This window comes from Aricia agestis, chromosome 13 (assembly GCF_905147365.1).
Source record: "Aricia agestis chromosome 13, ilAriAges1.1, whole genome shotgun sequence".
Lineage (NCBI taxonomy): Eukaryota > Metazoa > Arthropoda > Insecta > Lepidoptera > Lycaenidae > Aricia > Aricia agestis.
The window spans coordinates 15,409,916-15,437,506 of record NC_056418.1 but is presented as its reverse complement, the minus strand read 5'-3'; the positions used below and the strand labels follow the sequence as shown (position 1 = coordinate 15,437,506).

General features: G+C 36.9%; 2 protein-coding genes across 3 annotated transcripts in view; one reads left to right on the top strand and one right to left on the bottom strand.

The window, feature by feature from the left end:
* Positions 1 to 27,591, top strand: part of LOC121733134 — a 52,452-nt gene that overhangs the window by 9,596 nt on the left and 15,265 nt on the right. The gene's annotated exons all lie outside the window — the stretch shown is intronic.
* On the bottom strand, positions 358 to 27,591 carry LOC121733140 (transforming growth factor beta-1-induced transcript 1 protein). Of its 2 annotated transcripts, XM_042123309.1 has the most exons (7): positions 27,488 to 27,591; positions 12,829 to 12,888; positions 12,266 to 12,439; positions 3,987 to 4,082; positions 2,666 to 2,800; positions 2,063 to 2,097; positions 358 to 1,176 (listed from the first exon to the last, which is right to left on the bottom strand). In XM_042123309.1, exons 1-6 carry the CDS (start codon positions 27,488 to 27,490, stop codon positions 2,071 to 2,073), a joined length of 495 nt encoding a protein of 164 aa, XP_041979243.1. In that variant the 5' UTR covers positions 27,491 to 27,591; the 3' UTR covers positions 358 to 1,176; positions 2,063 to 2,070. The 2 variants fall into 2 exon arrangements, with proteins under 2 accessions (XP_041979243.1, XP_041979242.1); XM_042123308.1 differs by lacking the exon at positions 2,063 to 2,097.

Genomic DNA, 27,591 nt, shown 5'->3' with positions numbered 1-27,591 from the left:
CTCCCGACAGAATCAGGGCCCGTACCACGAAACCGTTTTGAGACTCAAACAATCGAACAAGAATGCCGCGTCCTACTGTAACAAACGTAAAACGACGTTGTTAGAGCAGGACGCAGCATTCTGGTTCGATTGTTTGAGTCTCAAAACAGTTTCGTGGTACGGGCCCAGAATCGAATCAGCTCGATATCAACAGCTTTTGCTACTTTCGACATATTATAATATGCTAACGCTAAATCGTGCAGCGGCTCAGTTTGAAACTAATCAAACTCATAATTCAAAATGGTATCAGTTTCGGGGGTGAGATTGATGTTTAAGTGCCTCCTATTTCAATGATGTTTGACAATTAAAAACAACATATCAACAAACTGGTTTATTTAGAAAAATATCGCAGAAGCATTTAAATATAGCTTAAATAACAAGTATCGAAGCCAAGCGTGAAGCGTTCGCCTAACTTAACATATGACTTTGTAATAAATAACGATTAATAATAAAAATCTCTTTGTCGACATCAAGTATATGACAAGGTGGCGTTGCTAGAGAGTGAGGAATGAATTATATCTTGTAAAACTTTACCATGAATTATCTGTTCAAAGAAAATACATGTATTATCTCTTTAAAAAAAAGGTTTTCGACTCTGTCGACTTTAAAAAGTACCCTCATATAAAAATATCTCATACTTGACTACATTAATTGACAAAAAGAGAGTTTAACTCCTGTAACCAAGTTCTTATTCTTACTTAAATAATAGTAGGAGCCGAAGACTGAAACGCTACTTTAAATTGCACCTTTAAATCTCTTTTGCCTTGTTTCGTTTTTTTCCTTCATTTATCTATTCAAGAGGGTTATTGATTGGTTATTTTGACGTTAGGCAATCAAAAGCGTTAAGATGAACCTCAGTCAAATAACCTCAGAGACTTTTTTGCCTGGCAGAATATGGGTAAGTGCCACTTAGTTTAAGTTGCGTTTTTGTGTCAAATATTATATAATTAATTGTGTTGATGACACTTAAACCTTTAACTTGAGCAGCGTTTCAGTGTTCGGCCGATATAAATAAATAGTTTTGTGCGAAGTTCGTGGTGTTGAGCGGTGAACGGTGTGAAGTTAGGCGCATTTGCCGCAGATGGGCTGGTTGTCCATTACGGAGAACGTCGGGTCTGTTACTGGGTTTCTGCAGAGCTGTGGACAGAAATTTATTATTAGATAGTGATATTAGGAATCAAGTACAGTCGCAGAGCACGTAGATTTGTACTCTGACCTGACGCTAATTGTTTCACTCGTGACATATAATTGTTGACGTATGTAGAAATGCAAAAAAATGCTATCTCAATATGTGTACGAGAGAAAACGATAGATAAATTCAATGTACGAACTTCAACGTGCTCCGCAACCAGATTGTTTTAGGGCTTATTATTATTATTGCTTTATTATTTTTTATGTAAATTATTTAAAGCGCTGGCGCTTAATATGCTGCCTAGGGGTTAGCTCCTACTGCAAAGTGACGCTTGACGTGAGAATATTCTTTAAATTGCGTACATTTTGACAGACTTCAATGTAACTTTTGTGACATCCCACACATTCCTTGTCTGTCATAGAATCACACTGCATCTACGCGTCACGTTGCTAATGGGAACCAACCCTAAGGCGAGTATTTCGGTTAGAAGTGGCTAAGCTACGTTTAGCTAAGCCGTTCTTAGGTTTAAGATTTCGCTTTTATTTTTACGCATTTATTATCTTTAGGGATTGTTATTTTTAAAGCCATCCTAGTCATGTCAAATGATCTATAATTCATTCTATCAAAACTTATTGTCACAGCAAATAGTTAATTTCCTTTTATTGCAAAATAGTGCAGTAAAAAACTCAAAAATTGTGTGTTTTTGTGATACTCTAATTAGATTTGTTTGTATGATTGAAATTTTGGCTTTAATGTCCAAATAGTCTTAGAATGATGATATGATTTTATGATCTATCCTATGAACAAAACCTAGCATTTAGGCTATTAGGCAGGCTTTGCCGTAGCTGATAGCGAGTTAGTGCCTTCCTGCCACCTGCCACCCTGTCTCACCTCAAATTCTAATGCTTTAATGAAGTTGCCAGTTGCTGGAAATAAAATTGTGCGTTCATAAAGTGATATGGCTCTCGGAAATTTTGATAAATGTGCCAGTTGATGTCACAATAAAGGGTTCCCACACAAAACTGAAAATTCGCATCGCATCGCATCGTAATGCCAATTTTAATATCAGTTCTGTCGCAGATATTTGCGATGCGATGCGAATTCGCAGTTAAGTATAGGAGCCCAAAGTTCTTATTGACACATAATATTTTGTAGTATGATATTTCAGTGTATACTGTATAATATGCCACATTGCAGTATAGTGAAATGTCACATTTATTTCTATGTAAAGTAACATTATTATGGCCATCGATATACCATAGTATGGAAGAGTAATTACTGAGTCAAAAAATATGTAGTTCCACACCAAAGCATAGTACTTTACTCGGGAAACGAAAATTTTTTTGACGGACCCGAGTATGACGAGCAATGTATGTCCCTAGCCGTGTTTCAGGCTAGCCCCTGTCACGTGTAACGTTTGGATTCATTCAGCCAGTGATGGGCGAGCTGTAGCTGTACCTTTTTGCCCTATCTGCAATGTAATGTACCACGTACCTTGCAAGTGAAGCACTCGCGATGCCACTTGGCGTCTAGCGCTATGATCGCCTTGTCGACGATGGGCCGGCCGCAGCCCGCGCACCGCGCCGCGAACTTCTCCGCGTAGCACACAGAGCAGTACGGACGACCGGCCTGGAATTACAGTCGATTAGTTATTTAGTACAGTGTTGTCTCGCTGTTGCTTTGAATGTGTGAAAGAGAAATAAAACCCAGAATAACACAAGAAACCTCATTGGAATAGTGGTATAACTACGAGATGCGATGCGAAGAGGTCCTATCGTATTGCTAACTTCAGCAAACTTCGCAAGTATGAATATTATGAATGTCATAAGTTGGCATTGAAAACCACTGTAAACCAGGAGGGCTACAACGAAACTAGTGACTCAAACGAACGAATCACATAACCGCGTCCCACTCTAATATCATCAGCGTTTGTTAAAGTGGAACGCGGCTTTCTGATGCGTTCGAGTATCAAAACGGTTTCTTTGTACGGCCCCTTGATTGACTAGCAATCGAGCCAACCACTAAAAGAATAAGAATGCATTTATTTTTAGTATCACACAATTCATCATAAGGGAGATCGCAGACGACAGACTTTTTGTGCGATCGAGTCTGCGGCGCCCATACAGTCGGCATGGCGCGGCCATGCAAACTGTATGTGCGCCGCAGACTCGATCACACAAAAAGTGTGCCGTCTGCGATCTCCCTAATATTAAGTCAGTGGTACAGTTCGACCATAATATTAATACATTTCTAAGTACTATAATGACTATAATGCTGTGTGACGCCAAAAATTAGCCCCAGCTCAACAAACGCAGCAAGCAAGCCCGCTGCACTGATATTCTGAATAAAACCCTTTGATGTAATCTCAGGGAGCCCTAGAGACAGGGCCCGTAACACGAAACGGTTTTGAGACTCAAACAATCGTACGAGAATGTTGCGTCCTACTCTGACAAACGTGAAATGACGTTGTTAGAGCAGGACGTGGCATTCTCGTCCGATTGTTTGAGTCTCAAAACCGTTTCGTGGTACGGGCCCTGGGCCGGACCGTGAGCTTACGAGGCCCTAGGCTGAATCTACTTAGGGCCACAACATTTTAACTGCCAGTTCGTACTTCGTAGTACCAACACCTAAATTATAAAACCTTGATCGTAGGATTCTCAGGGATACCAACAAAAATTTTATAAAATTATGAATTCTTTCACATTATCGTCTATTTTTGGGGAGCTCATGGGGCCCTGGGCTTAAGCCCAAATAGCCATATAGTAGATCCGGTCCTGCTCAGAGAAGGTTATAGGTGAAGGTTATTTCCACTGACCTGCTCCATGAAGCCACCACCTCCCAGCTCCTTCTTGCAGCCGCCGCACACGAAGTGGTGCGCGTGCCACGACACTCCCAAAGCTTGGATCACGCGCTGAAACATTTCAAGCATTATCATTAGCATCATAATAATCTTCCATCGTTTTATTAAAGGCATCTTTTAAATCTATAACCGCCGTACTAAGAGACATATAATTATGATTAACCTTCAATTTTATGATGAGTTTGACATATAATATAACTAGCTATTTGACCGAGCTTTGCTCGGTATTCGATAAAACACGAATAAAATGACATTTTCTAAAAATGATTCCTAGCTAGATCGATTTATCGCCCGCGAAACCCCTATATACTAAATTTCATGAAAATTGTTGGAGCCGATTCCGAGATTCCAATTATTCATATATATATATATATATACATATATACAAGAATTGCTCGTTTAAAAATATAAGATAAGATAAGATGTAATATGGGGCTTATGTCAACATTTTGAATTATTTATGTAAGTACATTTGAGATCTAATTAATTAAAGGTACAAGTTGGACCGAGCGACACACGACAACTGCAGACGACATAATATTATGTCGGCGCGACACTATTGGTTCGTATGTATTTATATTATGTAATACCCTCCGCAGCTAGCGACACGAAGCGAGTGACACTTATTCATAGAAAAACATAGAAACCAGTAGTGTCGCGACGACACATCGTCTGCTGCCGCTTCATGTAGCCGGCTTCCAACTGTACCTTAATGATCCACTCTGAGTGCGGCAGTATAAATCCTGAAGACTGTCTATAATAGTCTTTTTATAGAATCTAGATTTTCGTATAGCCTACCATCATGAAAACAAACACCTTTTGAATTATAAATGTACGTAACATAAATAATTCAAAATGTTGACATAAGCCCTATATTACATTCTTATCTTATATATTTAAACGAGCAATTCTCATATATATATATATATATATATATATATATATATATATATATATATATATATATATATATATATATATATATATATATATATATATATATATATATATATATATATATATATATATATGTATACATATACAGGAATTGGAATCTCGGAATCGGCTCCAACGATTTTCAGGAAATTTTGTATATAGGGGTTTCGCGGGCGATAAATCGATCTAGCTAGGAATCATTTTTAGAAAATGTCATTTTATTCGTGTTTTATCGAATACCGAGCTAAGCTCGGTCAAAAAGCTAGACTGTCTATAATATCTAGTCTTTTTCTAGAATCTAGATTTTCGTATAGCCTATTATCATAAAAATAAACACGTTGTATGCTATTTTTTAACTATGGATACTGAAAACTATTACATAGGCTTTAAAACTCAAACTATAAACTATTATTAAAGATATTGCTAATTTTATTCTGTTTTGTATTGTTAATATTCTGGAAATATATTTTAATTTTTGCGAACTATTCTCGTATAGAGGTCGTCGTACTTATATTTGTGGGCTTATATTAGAAGTTGGAACAGGTGAGAGCCAGAATATTATACGAGGTGAGGTGATAATATTTCATATATTTTACGATGTCGTTAAATAGGTCGCACAATTTCAAGTATTTGTGTCTGTTTGTCACTGGAGTTGAAATGACGGTCTCGAGAGAAAAGTTTAGTGCAGTAAGGGTGATAATATGTGTTGCTTGTGTTGAGTTCACTGTGAAAGTAGCAGCGCTCAAAGAGCATTTTTTGTGAATTGTATGGGAAAACTAATGATGCTGGAGCCCATGAAAATCTAAAAAAAAATACTCTTCAGCGCTGCTACTTTCACAGTGGACTCTTAACAAGGAACTCATACACATTACACACCCTAAAGTATTGTCACTTAGTTTTGTTAGGCATCCATTACACGATCATACAAGCGACAGTCAATTCCGTCAATCATGAATTATGTTTGACTGATGGACTGACGAATGGTATTAGACGGTCACTCAATTCTCTTCAGTTTTATGTCAGTCAAAGCCAAAATTTTCTCAGAGAAACTTTACAAATTTTTTTCCTATTTTGTCAGATGTGATCACTCACTCAAAATTCGTGACTGATGGCTGCATGAAGCAAAAATCAAGATATCCAGATTTTCGTCTGTCACGCTCTTAAACGGTAGGTTATCCATCAGTTACAGCCATGACTGGTAAAACTGACAGCAAAACCTATCGTGTAATGGATGCCATACAACCTGTATACACGGAATGTGTTTTTTTATTAGTAAGGGGTTACGAATAATAAAAACTAGTAAGGGGTTAATATTGTATCTCATTTATCGCGCGGGAACCGTACATTTTTCCGGAATATAAAGTATCCTATGTCCTTTCCCGGGACTCAAAGTATCTCCACGTAGGTTTACCGTTATGCTCTTGTTCTTAAAGCACTAAAAATCAGAAGCTCAAGTTTGTTCAACACAAATATTATATGTATTAATTGTTTTGAAGAATATTGTAAAACCGAAGACTGCCAAAAAGATCAAATGTAGGAGTTATTTATATGAATGATTCATTGACAAAATAGCGTTGTGTTTTGTGGTGTTATCTTATTGTTAGCTAAAATTTTCTAAAGGCCTTTTTCACCACTTCCTGATAAATTCCGGATAGGCTATCCACCACTTAACTTGACAGATATATTCGCTACACATTTTCATCTCTACAATTATTTCTCATATATTATACAGGCTAGCTGGAAAAGCCTTTGCCACTGTATACACATACTAATGTATGCAAAATGTAATAATTACATTTTGTTCTTTGACAGGTAAATGTTTACAACAACATAAAACTTAATTTAACATGTTGTACTTTCCAGGTGATTCTTACAAACAATTCACTTTTATTTGCGGTCACTTTGTGGATAATTATTATTTGATCAATTAGCATATATTCGATAAATCACACCTTTGCTGTCAGATGTTTACTTGACGCACCGGTAGGTGACTCAGAGGACCTTATGGCATAGAGCAGCAGTTCTCAAAGTGTGATCCGCGGAGCCATGGAGCTCCGCAAAGGTCTTCTGGGGGCTCCGCGAGCGATACATAAATTGTTTTTAGAAATGTCACCAGCTGCAGCATAGAGACAATTTATTGAAAAAAAACATTATTTTTTGGGTCTGTCAAAAATGTCACATCTTAAAAGGGTTCCACTACAAAAAATGTTTGAGAACCGCTGGCATGAAGCGCTATTTGACGTATAATCGTAGTATGTACTATTAGAGACATTGATCCATTGGCAGATGGCTTACCTACGTAATTTGGCTGGTTTATGCTAGGACCAGTATCCCGACAAATGAATGAATCAAATTCCTAGTCTAATTTTATAAAGTTGACGAACTAGACTTTATTGTTATGGTTAAGATCACTTTCAAATTGGCTTACTTATATTATATCAAGTATATTATATTGGGTAACTTTGGACACCAAAACTGGGACGACCTTTCGAATAAGGGAAGAGGCAAAAATTTCTCATATTATGGGTCTGCCTTTGATTTTTTGTGAAACAAACAGTTGCTCATGAATTAGCTTCTAGTATTATTACTTCCATGTTCGATAACTACTGTGAATTATGAACTTTATGACTATTGTAATAGGGTCGTTAAGACCAGCTTGTATGAGTCAGCGACGTAGGATGTGTGTGGTCTGACCGTACATGGTCACAACGAAAGCGCAGGTTGTGCATTGTCTCAATTTGTCCTCTGAAATTGAACTTATAGGCTTGTGGTTACTAGCGCAACATGATAAACTACTAGTTACTATACTGTACTCGGCGAAACATGGCGGTAGCGGTCATTGACTCCCTGTCAAAAAAAATGTCATTTTCTATACAAAGCCACGATTGGCAACATCTGACACTTCATTATTAATCGCGGTTTATATAGAAAATGACAAGTTTTTGACAGGGAGTCAATGACCGCTACCGCCATGTTTCGCCAGGTACAGTATAGTCATGTATAGTAGATCATCTAACGCAGCTATACCCAACCTGCGGCACGCGCGCTGGGCTTTATCACTGGCCCGCGTGATGTTAAACCATTTTGAAATTCACGCCCATCGGCAAATAATATTGTAAAGTCGTCGCGAAAGTCGTGAAATATTTTCCACTTTTAAATCGTTAATTTTGAAGAACGTTATTTTTTAATCCTTAATTTTTTTTTGTTGCGGCCCGCGAAACCAAGAGCAAAACATGTTTGTGGCCCGTATGAAAAAAGGTTGAGGACCACTAATTTTACGTGTCTCTGTGTTAAGTATGTTATATTTTAAGAACACGGCTGTTAGTAACTCTTTACTCTACTTTATGATAGTTATACTTATGAGGGAATAGCATTATAATACTAACAATTTAAAGCAGCCTCCACACGTTGGCCGTGTTTGCCGAACAGAAGAGGACGGCGCTATACTAAAAAAAGAGATCGAATTATTTGCGTCCTTCTTTCTGGTATAGCGCAAAAACGGCCAACGTGTGGAGGCTGCTTAAGAGGACAACACTTTCGTTTTCATTCAATTTATTCAAATATTTCAATGAAAATAAAAGTGGTATAATTAATTTTGTTGCCTTTCGATTTTTTACCTTAATATTTAAATGCTTAATATGATGGTGGATCTGGTGTTGCAGACTACGCCCCTGATATGCAGCGCAAAATCCCGTGGATACTGTACATTATACAAAGTAAGCCTATGTCCCCGTCCCCTACTCTACATCTGTCGATTTCATCAAAATCTGTCATTTTTTCTTTTCACTGGAGGCGTCCCAATTTTTACGTATACATGGGTCATGACATTAAAGTATATTTATAGATTAGCTCATGCTCAGACATTACTATATTTGCCAAAAAACGTATCGGCGCCGCTTTTGACTTTATACTTATAAGGAGACGACGAGGTTATCATATAGAGTCTAAATAACAACGTGTCTTATTATATTACACTAGCTATTTGACCGAGCTTCGCTTGGCATTCGATAAAACACGAATAAAATAACATTTTCTAAAAATGATTCCTAGCTATATCGATTTATCGTACCCGAAACCCCCTATATACTAAATTTCATGAAAATCGTTGGAGCCGATTCCGAGCTTCCAATTATATTATTTATATGTATATATACAAGAATTGCTCGTTTAAAGATTTACATTGTAATTTGCAACAAGGAATAAAAACGGAAATCAGGATGCGAAGTGTCGCTTGAAAGGCAGCTCTTTTACACCTCTGTGGGGAAAAAACTTTAAGCTTTTATAAAATGACGAGAGCTTTTATAAAATTACGAAAGCCTGGCTCTCGCTGGCTCGCGGCTTTGATTCACTGGTTTCTTGGCTATGATTTTGCAGGTTGCCGGTTAAAGGTGTGATTAAAAAAAAACAATAATATTCTATATTCATATACCTACTGTGATTGGTTTTATGACAAAGTTAAGTATATTTTAAAAAAATGTTCGAAGGGGTTTTTGAGAGAGGGAAAACCGTATACCTAGGTTTAACTAAATGGCAAAGACATTTAGACTTCAGAGGCTCTTATTTTATAAGTTGTGAATATCCTTTTTATGGAAAACTAAATTATATCACACATAGAGTTAAGAGTAGGTGACACCGGTGTATCTTAATGTAAACACTACTTAAGATAATAAGATGAGTCAGCCAGTCGACCGGTGAATCAAATTGTTTAGACTACGATATTTGTATGACATATACATATACGATAATTGTTTACCGGAGGCCCAATCCCCTACCCTTTACCTTTCCCTACCCTCCCCTATTTCCTCCCGTACCCTCCCCTATTCCCTTCCCTACCCTCCCCTATTACCCCTTAGAAGGCCGGCAACGCACCTGCAGCTCTTCTGATGCTGCGATTGTCCATGGGCGACGGAAGTTGCTTTCCATCAGGTGACCCGTTTGCTCGTTTGCCCCCTCATTTCATAAAAAAAAAAAAAAAAATACTAGTATGACAATTGCTATGTCAAGAACTCAGCGAATGTATATTTATGCAGGTCTAAAAGATGGTATTATATTGAAAATGGCAATTCGCATATTTATGTAATTGTTATCTTTAAATATAGATCCTATCATAAGGTCGTCTCCTACCTATTTGTAGAATCCATTGCATTGTGAGAAGTTCAAGGACAGATATATACATTATGATGTTTAAACATGCCCAGTCTTTTGACAGTTATTGAATATGATGGAGCCCTTTCTACTACCAGCCTCCTTAGCATGACCCGGGATAATTGGATTCCAGTCATCGTAGAGAAGAAATAACTATAATTTCTTGGCCATGCTAGCTTAACAGATGTAGTGGCAAAGCAAAAAATCGAGGACCGCGGTCTGCGTGTCGCGGAACGTGGTCTTAAACCCAAAATTAATGTCATGCCCTTAAAAGGGCGGTATATTTTGAGATTTGTCATCGACAGTCATCACACTGTTAACACCAAATAAAGGCCTAATAAAATTCTTGTTAAATCGACACGGTAGGGCTGGCAATTACAAGAATATGATGTTGATTCATGTCGAGGACTCGGAATTACAACACACGAAATATAAAGTAATAATTTTGCCAGACGAACGAGGAATATTTTACAACAAAGCTGAATAAAATTAATTGTTGTTATATATTTTAATTGAATATAATATAATGTATTGTCCAAAATCTAAACCAATTAAGTACTATAACTGTAAATAGTCAATAAGCATTTATTCCATTACTAGCTGCTTGACCGAGCTTTGCTTGGTATCCGATGAAAATTACATTTTCTGGAAATGATTCCTAGCTAGTCAATAAAGTATGTACGACAAAACTATAGCTAGATTAGTAGATAAGATTCTTGGTATACTTTGTTTGTAAGTTCTACATAAAAGCGATCGAGCTTGCTCCCTTTTAAAATCTTCGATTATCGCATTATTTATTTTTGGCATATCGGTTATTCGTCAAAATTATCACCTGGGCAAAGTCTTTCCTTTAAAATCAACAAACATCTTATCTGCTGGAAATGGAATGTCGACAACCCTATAATTACAAAGTGTTTCATTCCGCCTCACCATATCGGGTGGCTAATGTATTCGATATGGCTTTATTGTCGATTAGTTCATTCGTTAATTCCTTCGAGTGTTTACAACTGAACTAGATCCTTGGCATTATTGCGCGGATTGGGTGCTGGTGCGATAAGAATTGAGATGTTGTCTGCAACTTTGATCGTTCATCGCACAGAAACCGCTCATTTTCGAGAAAATACTATCATATGTCCTTTCCCAGAACTTAGTTTCTGCATACCTTTCATCAGCGGTTTAAGTGTAAAGTGGTATCAGACAGATACACTTTATAGAATTTATAACGTTAATCTGAATTGCAATTTAGTACTGCAATTCCCTGCAGCTTATGGCTAGATGGTCGTTTAGGTTCGCTTGTCATAACTCCATATTGCCCATTTCCCTGACGAGCGCCCATGCACGTACTCGCCTACCTCCGAGTCATCACAATTAGCTCATAATTTCTCGGCAGTAGGCGGTATTATCACAAACCGTTCTATATTAGGTGGCATTGCGTCATATATTTTCGTATCATTTTCCCCGACACGGTATTAGTCATTTCCACATGGTTTTTAATGTAAAGTGCAAAGGATTACATTTTTTATTGACCCTACTTCCGGTGGAACCGGATTGACTCGTCTGTGAATACTATTGTTTATGCGTTTGCTACTATTTAGCATTTACCAACGATATCAGTTGACCTTGTATCTTTCAAAGTATTTAAGAACGCTCAATGGGTTAAATCGTCTGATGAACTCTGATAGAAACGTTGAAAGAGATCTGTATGTGTGTAAACGAAAGCGGAACCTTGACTCTATGTAACGTGTCTGTAAGTCTGTTAAATCCACATATCACATAATATTATAGTCTTGAAAGTTTTTAGCTCACTGTCACAATTCCATAGTGACGTACTACATAGGGTCTTTTTGAAGAATGAATTGGCAGCTCCTGGGAGTTATATATAGGTGGTTTGTACGGTATTCTTCGCTAGGCAATAAAATTTGCCGTTCGAATCATCGAAATTGATAGCCAAACTCATTTTCGTTGACACTCAGAACCCATTCCAGCCTTTCATTACTCATAACTCATACCCCATAGCTGCAACTCATTGCTGACACTACAATTTGCTTTAGAATTTCCTCCTTTGCGGCAGTGACGCATCCCAAAATATTTTAATGGTCCTTTACTTTTAAGAGTCATATTCTCCAATATTCAGCCTCAAAAGGTATACTCACATCAGTGATGGGGTCCCCGCAGCCGTGGCACCTTGGGCTGTAGTACTGAGCGTAGCACGGCACGCAGTGGACGAAGCCGTCGTGCTGGTGGAACTTGGCGCCGTCGATGGGCTTCCGGCAGCTCTTGCACGTGAAGTGCTCGGGGTGCCATTTCTTGTTCAGTGCTGTCACTATCTGGAAGGAGATTAGTTGGTTGGTTTTAGGGTATATATGGGAAGATCACATTCAATTGCAGCAACAGTGCTGATGTACATCAATACTTCCATATGGTGTACCAGAATCGCTGGGACCTGGCCAGAGCCAGGTTCCAGTGTTTCTCCACTGGGGTGATCCAGAGGATCAGCCCTGAATCTGAATGTATGTCCAGCATTTTAACACGTTTCGACCCAGTTTTGCATCAAGTACGAAGGGCTTTCCGCTATTGGAGTGTAAATTAGTGCTGTTGAAACATGCTTAATTGGGATGGTACTTAAAGCTGTAATATGGCTCTATTAGAGCTTACAGACATTCGGTCTCAAACCTTTTGTATGGAATGATCTGGAAATATCCCAAAAGTTACTTACTCTGCCTTGGATTTGGGCGTTGCAGCCGTTGCAGATTGCTGGTCCCGCGTCTCTGGTTGCCTGTAACAAATAATAATAGTTTTGGTATTCTGAATTGCTTACAAATTATTTAAAACAAAGATTTAAGTAAAGTTATAGTTCCTATATTGGTTAGAGCATAGATTTCGCTGAGAGATGCTGATAGCTGGCTAGTAGCTGACAGAGTTAACTATAAGTAGAAGGGCTTAGCTAGTTACTGGCTAGAAATTGTTAAAATCAGCTGTCAGCTCGAACTTGTAGGAACTCCGCAACAGTAGTTCTTGTCTCCATTTAAAAAGCCTCACTTATAAGAGCTACTAGCATGACAATATTGCAGACTCATTCCTTACTCGTCTTAAGTAATCAGGCTAATTTAACGCTCGTTTATTCGTCCTAAAATAGCTGCACCGTCCTTGTAGTCGAGTGCCGATAGCAAGGCGATCAGTGTCGATTTTAAAATGACATCATCCGATAATACTCCGAGCATATGTGACTGAAGTACTGCTTTGGTTTTATGATCCCCGCTGACTATCGAGTAGGTATAGTTTAGTATCACTGCATACTGAACAAAGTTCCCTCTGTCGTTCCTATAATATTATGATTTGAAACAACATAATGGATTTTGGTGCGGTTTTTTAGTAGATGGTGACTTGAGAGAAAGGTATAAACGTTCAAAAATAAGGTTCAGCGATACTAAAAGGTTAACATCAAACTTCAACGGAAATACGTAATAATCCTATATATAAAAATGGATTTTCAAATGTGTTAGTCGCGCTAAAACTCGAAAACGGCTGAACGGATTGGGCTGATTTTAGTCTTAAAATATTCGGAGAAGTCCAGGGAAGGTTTTAAAGTAACACGCGGTTCACCGGGATAGCTAGTATGTGATAAAGAAGTCAACATAGTATAAGTGGGTAATGGGTATGCCATAAAATATTTCATAATTGACTGTTTATTATGTTGCAGTTATGTCACGGCTATGTTACACGACATAACATTAATTGTATGACTACTTGTATGAGCAATTAAACGATCACAGAATGCACTTATTTAAATTATTACAGTAATTAATAGTAATTAATTGATACATAGTTGCTAAGTGATAATATTAATAAAGATTAGATTAATCGTATGTAACAAAAAGTTCATAATACAAAATTGTTTTTTGTAAACGAGTTTTGTTATTATGTTTAGTAATTTAAAACTGAATCGCTACAGACCTACAATTTTATAAAATTGGCTGGCTGGCTAGCTCAAATTGCTATATCATACCCGGTGGTTATGAAAATTGGGCACATAATTTATAATTTACAGTAACATTGGTCTAATGGTTGACACTAGATCAGCTGCCTTACTCCCGACCGCGACAGAATAAGAATCGAATCGAGAATCGAATGAGCTCGATTCATTTGCTACGTCCGACATACTCTAGCGCAAAATCGTGCTGTGGCTCAATTTGGAAAGTGTAATTGGATCTCAACGGTTTTTCCCACTCCTGACAGCAGGCTATACGATCATGCTGCGGCTCAATTTGGAACTAATCAGACTCGTAAATCAAAATCGTATCAGAGCTTGTGCCACGAAACCGCTTTGAGACTCAAACAATCGTACGAGAATGTTGCGTCCTACTGTAACAAACGTGAAATGACGTTGTTAGAGCAGGACGCGACATTCTCGTCCGATTGTTTGAGTCTCAAAACGGTTTCGTAGTAGGCGTATAGTTTCGAGGGTAAGGCTGCTGGTTGAAAAATCAATGGGAAAATAAATAAGTACAAAATTTTAGTTCGCAGATTCTTTGCAACTCTCAAGTATTTTAGACAGTTTAACACAATATAATATTATGTGCGCAAGCGCTATATTTGTGTGTGTTCATAATTGTCAATTTTTTTGTTATTATAGACATTACGCGGCCCGTTTAGAATTAAATTGAACTTCCTATCCATACTAATATTATTAATCTAAAAGTGTGTCTGACTGACTGTCTGTTACTCTTCACGCCTAAATTTTTGAACCGATTTTGCTGAAATTTGGCATATTATATTGGGCATATATAAGTATATTATTTGGCATATATAAGTTCAAAGTATGTATACTTTGAACTCCGAGAAAGGACTGTATAATAATATGATACTTTTTGTCCCGGAAACACTACGGTTCTTGCGCGATCAAATAATTTGGCGCATCAGAGTTGCCGGCGTCATCTAGTAGTCTATACTTATATAGTAGATAATATACACATCGGCTTATTTCCTATCAAGTAATGGATGACAAAGAAAGCCAAGGAGTCACGCCGACCGCGCCTTATTAGTACACTATCGAGAACTCGTCGCTGTGTGGGACAGGTTAGAAGCTGATAGCTTGATCGCTAGTGGTTACACTTGTTGCTTTTGAATCGATACTTCAGCTTCAGTCTCGGTACTTACTTAACGGTTAATATTGATCTTTAACGATTTCAAAGTTTAAGATTGAAATAATTGTCTTACATAAGGTTTTTAAAGTTATTTCTCCCTTAATTGACTATCCCTATTTCTGTTTTCTCTGCCTCTATTTCATGTTGCAGAAGTCTAAGTTGCAGGTTTTACAATACACAATATTTAAAGATTAGTTATTTTGTCAGGCATTAATGCTTTTACCGTTTGGTGTCCGTGTGTAAAATAACAAGAACGGACTACAATGTGTCCAGTGCAAGTGTCACGACCAAGACTAATTCTTATGATCTTAAGCCCATATCCGAATGGCGTTTAGGTTCTACGCTTTATATCTTACATTTGAAAATATAATTATAAATACACAAAACGCACAATGCTACTTTTCGCGCTGTAACACAAAAAAAAATCAAAGTTGAAAGCCATGTTCGCTGTAAGCTTATGACGTGTGCGGCGGATGTGGGGCGCTCCGACACAAGGTCAAGGCGAGGGCCGGCTGTTGTTTGTACCACGTGCTCATCATCACAACTGCAGTTGACAATCTATTACATGTTTCCTTTTTAGATTCAATTGAATCTAAAAGCACGACGATTATATTCGATTAATGTTTGAGTAGTTATTTTTATTAGAGTAGTGTATGCCGCTATTGTTTCTTTGTTTGAAGTGTTTTTCCTGATGAGAAAAAATGTACGGTTCCCGCGCGATAAAGATATAAGATTTAGATGCAAATACTTTTATTCTTCCCTGCCTTACTTGCTAAACTGTACGTGCGCGTGCGCTGTTAAACTATTAAAATAACATTGCTTGCGTATGTTTAATTTTAATTCTTTTACCCAATGACTAGATTCTAATTTCAGAAAAGATGCTATTCCATGGCTCAAGGTGGTGAGAGGTGACAGTTGATTGTGGTCCCAATAAAACGTAAGTCACCAGTAACCACTGGCGCGTCGCCAGACGGTGTCGACCTTGGTGACAACGATGTTCTTACTCCAGTTATTGAGGATTTGAGACTATTTCTTAATAGTGTTCTGACTATTGTTTATAGTAATACTAGATGTTGCGTGGGAACCGTATACTTTCCCGGGACTCAAAGTATCCCGATACCAAATTGGTTCAGCGGTTTAGGCGTGAAGAGGTAACAGATAAAAATCAAAATGAAAATAATTTTTATTCCGAGCAATTTTTTTACAAAAATATTTCTGAACGTAATAGATAAGATAGACAGACAGACACACTTTCGCATTTATAATATTAGTATGGATAGTTAGTCCCCGATCTTTAAAATCTTCTTAGTATTGTCACTACATATTATAATATAAGTACATAATATATCCTGTGGTATTTTATAATAGATAGCTTCTTAAGCATTTCCACAGTATACGAAAGTGTAGAAACACTAACAGACTTAGAAGCAAGCTGACAGATTTCCTTCGTCAATCTATGTTCTACCTTTTTAGCTTTTCCGACTCTACCGTACAAAGAAACTCCTGCTGCAGTTGTGCAGAGCTTGGCTCTCGACTTGGGAGGACGTGGGTTTGACTCCGCGTTGGAACAACAAAACGTTTCCTGTGTAAGACAATGCAGGCTGATCCCCCATTTGTCTGATGACGATGCATAGGCACGTACAAAGTAGATCCAAGTTCTCTTGCCTTTATTTCTTACTGAATCTTCATATTATTAAGCTTTTGAGTGCTCTGATTTCTCAACCTTTGGGAATTATTGTATTGGCAACAGATAGTGTGGCTAGTAATGTGGCATTATAAGACTCAATTTAAATTATTGCTTCATATACATGGTTAGTGATGATGAATGATGATTTACTCCTGGCCAGGGATTTAGCTCGCTTTATATTCTAGCAACAGAAAGCTAGAATACAGAATAATTTTGCATATTCTAATAACTAATTCAATTTCAGTATTGGTTTAAGATTCAAATAAATTACAAACAAGAATAGAATACGGTGGGCGATTTTGAATTATGAAATTACCTTACATTAGATGTAAAATTATCGTACATCTAGATATATTTATCTTTTTTATGTAAAGAAGAAAATATGGTCTTTTATAATCTTCATAACATTAATATGGTTTCTGAAGTTAGCAACTACGCTTAAAATGGTATTTTACGGACGGAAAAGGACTTTAGGTTTCTTGGAAAATTACAATCAGAAGGAAAAAAGGAATCCTTAAGGTGAGACCACACTTCGCGACACTTCATGTTCCATAGAACTGAAGTTTGTAAAACATCAGATTAACGTTTATAAAACGTCACTTCCATCGTACGTGAAGTGTCGCGTCGCGTCGCGTAGTGCAGTCTGGCCTTTACTTGAGCTCAATAATAGTTGTTTTCGTAACTCAATAATTAGTTGAGCTCAATAATAGAGTGTTCAACAAAAGATTAAAGCACGTCTTAACAGCCATTAAAAGTTGCACCGTTACTAGTAGTGGATTTAAAAACGCCTCCCACGCAGCGTATAAATCGCAACGTAGGCGCATAAAAATCTATTTGTAAGAGTCGGGACCGAAATACCCCGCGACTATACACACGGGCCGTACGGTTCACGTGGGCAGGTACGTCGCTGGAACGTTCGAATGCCACATGCAGATAGTATCAGAGATGACCTGCAGTTTGGATATTACCATAGACTACTTAGGCATCCATTACACGGTAGGTTTTGCTGTCAGTTTTACCACAGTCATGACTGTGAATGATGGATAACCTACCGTGTAAGAGCATGACAAACGGTTGCATGAAGTTGATTGACGAAAATCTGGATATCTTGATTTTTGCTTCATGCAACCATCAGTCACGAATTTAGAGTGAGTGTTGTCTCATCTGACAAAATAGGAAAAAAATTAGAATCGTAATACCTTTGAAAATTTACTTTTAAATACCTTTGACTGACATAAAACTGAAGAGAATTGAGTGACCGTCTAATATTCATCAGTTCATCACTCACCGTCAGTCAAACATAATTCATGATTGACGGAATTGACTGTCGCTTGTATGATCGTGTAATGGATGCCTTAGGGATAGATATTACAGAGAATATTACGCAAAGGTCGGAGCAGCGGGAGCTCATGTCAACAATTCCACCGAAATCCGACATGTCGCAAACGTCATATCAGAATATTGACAGAAACGTTGTTAAACGTCGAACGAAACTTTTTGTTTACTGTCTATGCTGGAGCTCTGCGTGAAAACCTGAGGTGAGAACGTTGCAGTTATATTATATCCTTAAATAAATATTTATGAAGCTTATTCTAGCTTATTATACTAAATCGCTAATTCATTTCTGAGTCAGACTTTTTGCGCTTGTCCGTTGTCGCGATGTATGAGTTATGACATATAGTTCAAAGTTTGATTCAATTTAAAATCCATCAATATTGACAGGATAATTATGTAGTGTTAAGTAGGTATACCTACGACAAGTAAACAAGATGCGCTTGAGAGCAGAGATTGCACAATATCCGCTATCTGTCAGAGGCAGGCCACAACACTGCTATGCCTTGCGGCATCGTAAAAATCTGTGACGCCGCAGAACGCATCGTGAAAATTTTGGATGCGGCACCTCATCGTATAGTGCTATCTCTTGCTTATCGTACAATGTCGTATCCGATGACATTTTTGCGTTGCGACATCGCATCTTATTTCTGTGCCATGTTGTTTTTGTAATAGGACGCCGCGTCGCTATCTTGTGGGCTGTGGCCTGGCCCTCAGAAAAATTATATACGAAATTTTCGTTGCAAGATACGTCAAAAGCTACGCCTTTTAAAGAAAGGTGAGAATGAACGCAAAAACATTTTTTTTTTCTTAAAAATCTACCAATAAACCAACCAACTACTCGACAATATTTTATCCATGTTAATAATTTAAATTTTATTTAAAGAGAAACAAGATTAAAACCCAATTTACTATTTTGTCAATTATTCGAAGATTTTTACAATCTTTATGACTTTTTGCAATCTTAATGGATTTTTTATTGAAATAGCCATATTAGTGGACACCTGACTACCTCTTGATAATTTATTACATCCTAAACGTCAATAACATGAATAATTATCAATTAAAATAAGCCAAACTTCTAGACTCAACAATATGTGAGGATCTTTCTGCATAACACAACAAAATGTGTAACAATTTACAATACAAAGTGATAATAATACTTCAGAAGGTGTCTGATGTATGTGTCTTTTACATTATACATAGAGTTTACTGTAAAAGTGGCAACACTGAAAGAGCAATATTTTTTGTGATTTGTATGGCCAAGCGTCCCATAGCATAATAATTTTGCATGGGCCTTGAGCGCGGCGCCCGAATTATGAAATTCCATAACGAAAAAACCTAAAACGCTTCAGCACGGTGTTTGTGTGCGTGCGACTAGACAAATGCAAATCATATTAAGTGCATAAGTTGATAATTAATGCTATGCAATGGCTTTACCGCGGCAGTCCCCGAGTGCCACACGCACGTATAATGTAGGTACCTATTATTATTGTTTTATTATTGTAATGAGTGTTGTAAATTGTTTTGGCCCGAGATACGTTATCATATAATTGACCTTGGTATAATCGACAGTTCATAGGTACATGTTCGTAAACAAAAACATCAATTTGGGTTCAGTAGAAAACAGAGTACCTATTACTTTAGACCTTATTGTATAATATTATAATAAGGTTAGTAATTACTAATTACACTTATATCTCAATGTTAGTAATGCAGTTTCATTTGGGACTGTATACGTATAGCCACTAGCCGCCTACTGTCTACGAGTTCGAAGTTTTTGGTTCGGTTGAGAAATAGGCTTTAAATTTTCAGAAGCGTTACGTGAAGTGAAAAATTCTGAGTGAAAGAGAAAAATGAACGTAAAATGATTCGTCAGATCATCAGATATCAGCTGTACAACCGAATCGTCGCAAGTTACCGGATACTCAAATGTTGTCGTGGGCCGAACGGCGAACACAAAATTAGCGTTTGCGCTCTACAAACATTTTTACCAGTCTGTAGAATCACAGAAAATACATTAGTTGGTAGAAGTTGGAGTGACGGTTCAGTTGGCCTAATATTTTTCGTGGAAATATGATGAATGATTTCGGAGCTATGTTGATTATAACACATGACAATCAATATAATTCAATTATGTTTTTTACGTTAAAAAACTGTGATTCATCTAGTAAAATTAAAATTATAACCAGTGGCGTAACTATCTGAGGCCAGTTGCAAATTGAAGGGAAAATCTTCACGTTAATAACAAAATATAATTAATCCATACTTCCATACTTAGTATCTGTTAATGTATAATAATTTAATTAATATTAAAAATGCGAAAGAGTGTCTGTCCGTTTGTCTGTTACCTCTTCACGCCCAAACCGCTGAATCGATTTTCCTTAAATTTGGTAAGGAGATAATTTGAGTATCAGCAAAGAATATAGGATACTTTTTATCCCATAAAAATGTACGGTTACGAATATTGATATACGAATTGAAAAAAATATTTCTCGCTCGCGGCCTCTGCCGGGCCCTCTTGGGCCGGGGGCCCGGGGCATTTTGCCACATACGCCATTCTATTATTATATTGCCACTGATTATAACATAGATTTAAACTATGATTAGTGATTACCTTATACTAGGAAATAGATGTCAGCCCTTTCAATTCGTAAACAAGACGGAAAGGATTAGTTTTATGATATTAACCTATTTAGCCTATGATAAGATAGATAGCACATATTACTATTTGATAATATACCTACATCCTTCAAAATTGGATTAACTATTACCATTGTTGTTTTGTCCGTTTTGAGCCAATCTTATCAGCAGCTTATCGTTGGTTTCTATTAAAGTAATTTCGATCTTGTAATAGGACTTAGATCTACCCACAGAAACTATACTTACACTTTCTGTGGATAGATCTAAATAATAATTTAACTAAAATTAAAAGGGAAAAAGTAAACAAAAAGTTTTCTTCGACGTCGCGGCGGCACATTCTAAAGCCGGGTCCGCAGCGATGTGTTATCGTGTTTGCTAACACGATAACATGTTTTGCTAACCAAATAGGGGCGTGGCCTAACAGTTTTGTTAGCAAAATCACAATAACATGTTTGCCAAGACGAATGGATAACATCCCCCGCGTTCGCCTGCGGGGAGGGGAAGGAACGCATTTTATGTTCGCACTCACGAGAAGAAGACGTCCGTCCTAATTTATCTATGGTCCGTCCGCCTATATATCTCATATCAGGAGGAATCACATCGTTCCTCCATGTTGTTTTCTTCTCTTTATCTGGTAAAATCATAGTCAATAGCACTTGAAAATCGCTTTCTGAACATCTAAAAAAAATTTTTATACCGAACCTATCATCAATTTTTAGTTCTTGATAAATATTGAAGGAACGAGGTTGCAGGTATAAATTTTTGCGTGGTAACAACGCAGCGCATTTCTGTGCGATGTTTTTGCGATACGACACCGCAACGCAGTGTTGTAGCCTGGCTCTTACGGGCAAAACAATATCAATGTTACCATTCTCCAATAGACGCAGTCGGAAATATAATATGAATCATTACCGACCTCCACGGTTTCCCTTTAAATATAAATATGACAATGCTCCTGTACTCCCATTTTATACTCGTTTGCCAAAATAGTTGGTAACGAGTCAATGTCCATAAAATTACTTGGCAGACGGTCTGAGAGATAGGACAGAAGAACAATTCACAAAATAGTTTCGATCCAATTCTTACTAGAATATTAAAAATGCGAAAGTTTGTCTGTCTATTTGTTACTCTTCACGCCTAATTCCCTAACCCCTGAACCGATTTTGCTGAAATTTGGTATGGAGATACTTTGAGTCCCGGGAAAGGACATAGGAAAGTTTTAAGTATCCAGTACGGTTCCCGCGCGATAAACGTATTACTTTCGTATTATTAAGTACGTATTATTTTATTATCTTTTAATTGCAAAACTCAGGCTCTGATCATTTTACGAAAGCAATAAGATGAAATATAATTTCAACAAATTATTGTGATTGCGTAAAAAAATGTCATCTCTTAAGTGGTTTTAACTTTATCTCGCAGTACAAGGTGAATAAAGTATAAACTAATAAAATATTATCCACGCAACAAATTTTAATCAAAACCGGCCTAGCCTTATTGCTAATTGTTGTGTCGAAACAAAATGTTACGAGCTGATAAGAGAATTTGTTATGAATTATGATACATGTAGCTACTAGAAATATATACCTTTAAAAAGATATAGAAGAAGTAATAAAGCCGATTGTGATGTACCCACGAATAATAATATTATTATTTTTAACGTGGGGAAATATTTTATACGTCCTCGGCAACTTTGGTCCTCCCCAAACCGTACCGTAGTAGAGTAAACAAGTCCCACGACTAAAGTTAGATTACGTACCTCGCTGCAAGCGACCGCGACCGACAAAAATTCAATTAAAATGCCACATTATGACCCGGGCTTGTAGGGTCCAATGTTAATTTTCTCATTTCTACCGACATTGGTCTAGCGACCCATGCCGGTCGCTTGCCGTGAGGATCGGAAAGTTGCCTTTATATCAGTGTTTCACTGTTTCCCAAACTTCTTCAGCCTATAAAATCAAGCACGGTTTTCATGGACCCTCTTAATAAAACAAACTGCAAAAAATCGCATTATGTATGGTCCAGAGATGACACCGCGGACCCCCATACATATACTCCCGGACCACCAGGGTTCCGCGGACCACGGGTTGGGAAACTTGATGAATATATTGGTTCAAAATTTAAAATCTCGGTGCATTTAGGTGAAAAACATAATAATTATAATCTCAAAATATTGCATTAGCAACAATAAATGCATGATATTATCACATAGATAGTACAAAATTCTCCGATACGCCTGCGATAATGTATCATCATTATCGATCCAGGCGATAATATAACACGAATTACTGTTGGCGCAATAACATTTCAGTAGATCAACGCCCGCTTCTTTATAATCGCAGATTTTTACTGACTTTTCTATATGACATTCCCGGAGACGCCTCCTGAAGGCTAAGCAAAGCAGCAGAAGAAATGTAGACAAATGGATGTACTAACAGATTTAAAGGCCAAACTCTGTCAATCCTTTGTCAATTAGAAAAAATGCTTTTCTATGGTGGCCATGCTGAGTGTACTGGTAATACGGTTGTCTTTATATTTTTATTGAAATTTCTAATATAAATGCCCTTTTGTGGTTCTTTGTGGATGACGTTAATCACTTTTGTATTAGGCGAAGCGTTTGCTCGTTTAAAAAAATACCGTCAAACTAACCGATGTAAAACGTCAAGACATTGAAGGCGCAAGGAGTGGGACCTGAGCGCACTGTAGCGAGCAAATGACTACACCAAATAAACTCTACTAAATATAAATCAGTAATCACAAAGTGAAAGTGTTTCTTGTTTGTTATGGTTGCGGGTTGCCGGTATTGATTTTGTCAACACTGTTAAATGGGAACGAATTCAGCAATTTGATGAGCAGAATTATTTAAAACGCTACTTTTCAATTGAACGGCTCCAACGATTTTCATGAAATTTAGTATATAGGAGATTTCGGGGGCGATTAATCGATCTAGCTAGGAATAATTTTTAGAAAATGTCATTTTATTCGTGTTTTATCGAATACCGAGCAAAGCTCGGTCAAATAGCTAGTTTATCAATTAAATGAAGATTTTGATACAAGCCCCATACATTATCTTTCAAACTCTTCATTAAATTTAAGTTTAATCATCATTAAGTGTCTCTGAATGCGGTCGTAAGACAATAATTTTTTTGAGATCTTTAATACAAAGAGTTTTCTACACAGATTCCGCCGTACTCAGAGACATTTAATTACGATTAACCTTCAATTTAATGGAGAGTTTGACAGATAATGTATGGGGCTTATGTCAAAATTTTGATTTAATTAATAAATATAATACAATATATTTATTAATTAAATCAAAATTATAATCATAAGTATAATACAATATACGTTACTCAGTGTTTTATATGGCAGTATATATGAACCTATGTATATGTATAATAATATGTATAATGTATATATTGTATAGTATTGGTTATATATAATATCGCCATAGTAGTATTAGTATATTGTAACTTGATATATATGTAGAATGCCTAGTCTTTGTTATTATATGTATCAGTATTTATTGTTTATATATTTTCATTATTTATTTCTTGAACATCGATTATCTTCTCCAAACAGGAAGCACCTGTGTCTTTTAGTTTTGTCTCTGCTACCACCCAATGGTTGACTGGTAGAAAATGCCATATGGCATTAAGTCCGCCATTGTACATTGTGCAAAAAGTATAAATAAATAATTACATTTAAGTAATTAATGTTCCACTCTGAGTGCGGCAGTTAGAGTACTCTTAAGTTAGTAACTTAACAGTGGAAAACCAGTTTTTTAGAAAGCCCTAGCCGGTGTTATTTTAAAACTAAATTATAATAAAAACAATAACGGATAAGTTATTGCGATTGGAATGAAGTTACAGGAACCTAAAGTTGCTACTTACTGCTAAATTCATAAACTTTTCATTTTTGTCCAATCCAGTGTGAATAATTGCATTCCAGTGCATTTCAGTATCCGTTTACATTATTCTAATAGTAATCAAACGCTGGATTGGATCACTGGATTGGAATAGTGTAAACCGGCCATAATATAACGAGGAAAATGACAGTTTTAACATGCATTTTCATTACAAAATTTTTCACTAGAGGACACTGGCATGAAAAATCTTATGCCGGCTCTTGATATAGGCGAACGCGTTGGCCAACGCGTCTGCAGACGCGTTGGCCCAATGTGTAGAACGGGCGTTCGCGCGTTGGCCGTAGGTATTTAGACGTTGGCCGACGCATCTGCGAGCTTGCCGCGCGGGTCGGAAATGCCGGCAAAAGATCAAAGGACATTTGTCGCAAGCTTCGCGCTCCATCCACACATAGGCCGCGCGATCAGTTCGCCCGGAGCGGCGATGAAGAGTGCACGTTTCCTTCTTGTGGCGAATTAACATCTAACTTGACGAAATGGCGAACAATATGAGTATCGAGAAAACATTTAAATTTATTGGGCCCTATGGGTCTATACAGACGGACCGCATTTCAACTGCAATCCAACCGCAAATTGCAGTTGAAGTGCAGTTTGAACGCAGTTGACACGACTGCAATAGAACTGCAAACCGAACGCGCAGTCGGATTGCAGTTGACTGCAGTCGTGTGAACTTCATACCGACTGCATCCAAAATGCACTATCCCACCCACCCGCACGCTCCACTCTCCCGCGCATGGAATCAGTAGCAGTGCAGTTTGGATGCAGTCGGTATGCGGTTCACACGACTGCACGCCAACTGCAACTGAACTGCAATCCTACTGCGCATTTGGTTTGCAGTTTTATTGCAGTCATGTCAACTGCATTCAAACTGCACTTGAACTGCAATTTGCGGTTGGATTGCAGTTGAAATGCGGTCCGTCTGTATAGACCCTATCAGAGTAAAAACTGCCTGTGGAACCAAAAATCGTATCAAAAGTTGCAAAAAAAAAAATAAGGTTATTGGACATTCTATTTTCCTCACGATGTTTTTAGGGTTCCGTACCCAACGGGTAAAAACGGGACCCTATTACTAAGACTTCAACGTCTGTATGCATTTCTGTCTGTCCGTCTGTCTGTCTGTCCATCTGTCTGTCCGTCTGTCTGTCTCCAGGCTGTATCTCAAGAACCGCTATACTTAGCTAGATTTCTGAAATTTTCGCAGATAATGTACCTATATCTGTTGTCGCTATAACAACAAAATATACTAAGAACAAAATAAATTAAATATTTAATAAATAATAAATATATATTATTAATTATTAATCATGATAATTATAATAAGTAATAAGTAGATAATAATTTTTATATATAATAAATAATAAGTAATAAAAAAATTAAATTATTTTAATATTAGGTATAAAATATGTAAAAGTGAGTTTATTTCTTTGTTTGTTACGTTTTCTCGCCTTTTACTTATTTAATTCGAGAATACCCTTTTAAAACTTTTTCTTGTCCACATTTACAAAGTAATTATAAGCTGTGAATAAATATACAGCTGCAGCTGTTAGCGACTCAACATCCATTTTGAATCCGTCCGCACATTGGCGCGATCCAAAGCATACTGAACGACCTTCCTATGTGTGGATTACTCACAAACGCCGTTGCAAGCGCACTGCCAACGCGTCTGCAGACGCGTTGGCCAACGCGTTCGCCTATATCAAGAGCCGGCATTAGATATATATCAATAGGAGCTTTTAATTTTACACAAATGTTCGCGTGGGGGGGAACTCTGACGTGAAAATTTACAGATCTGAAATCATTTAGATGTATTTCGCTACACATTTACACCGAAACCCGGGTTTTATATCGACCTTGCCGTTCACAAAATATAAATAATTTAATTGGCACAATAGATGCTCCAGCGGTCCTTGGTTGTAATATTAGATGTTTACTGTACATTGCGATGTGCTATTAGATCTTACGCCTATTGTAATAACGTCGAAAATGATCAAAGTCGGCTACCGTACATACCAGTGTCTAGTTGTATTAAATTTAGTTATTGTTTATATTCTGGAGTTAGTAGTTACTAATACTTCGTTTGGCGCAAGGAAAATACTTTCATATAAATATTATATATATATATTTCCAGGACAAAAGTAGCCTATAAGTTAATCTACCTTCCAAGGGTTATTGCCATATTAAGTTTTATCAATTGATTCTGCCGCCTTATAAAATTATGATCGTATAGTATTACACATTTTTCTTGGAATATATATGCGTAATATTTTCTAAAATTAAGCTAAACAAATAAAGATATAGTCACAAAAACTTTAATAAGTTAACTGAAGATTTTTATGATGATTTTCTAGTTCTCAAACATTACTTTAAAATACACACTATGTATTTTTGTTATTGTTGCTATATGGAAATATAATGTAGTAATTTTTTTTGTTTTAAAATTCTGTAATCGTTTTCATTCACTATTGTTTTGAACCAAGTTTAAATATAATAAAATTGCATTAATTATAATGGGTATTCTTTATTAAAACTATTATTTATTTAATTGCATGTTATACGTAATTTAAATACTAATAATATATGTTATAAAAATATATACTACAGAATAAGGAACTTCCTTTTTGGAAGTCGGTTAATAAAAGTTACTCACCATGATGTCTGATATCCGTGCACACACCCAAACACCACTGTTACAGAGTTACAACTGAGCCTCTTCGCGAAATGTACTAGTGATGTATACCATTAGTCGATGTT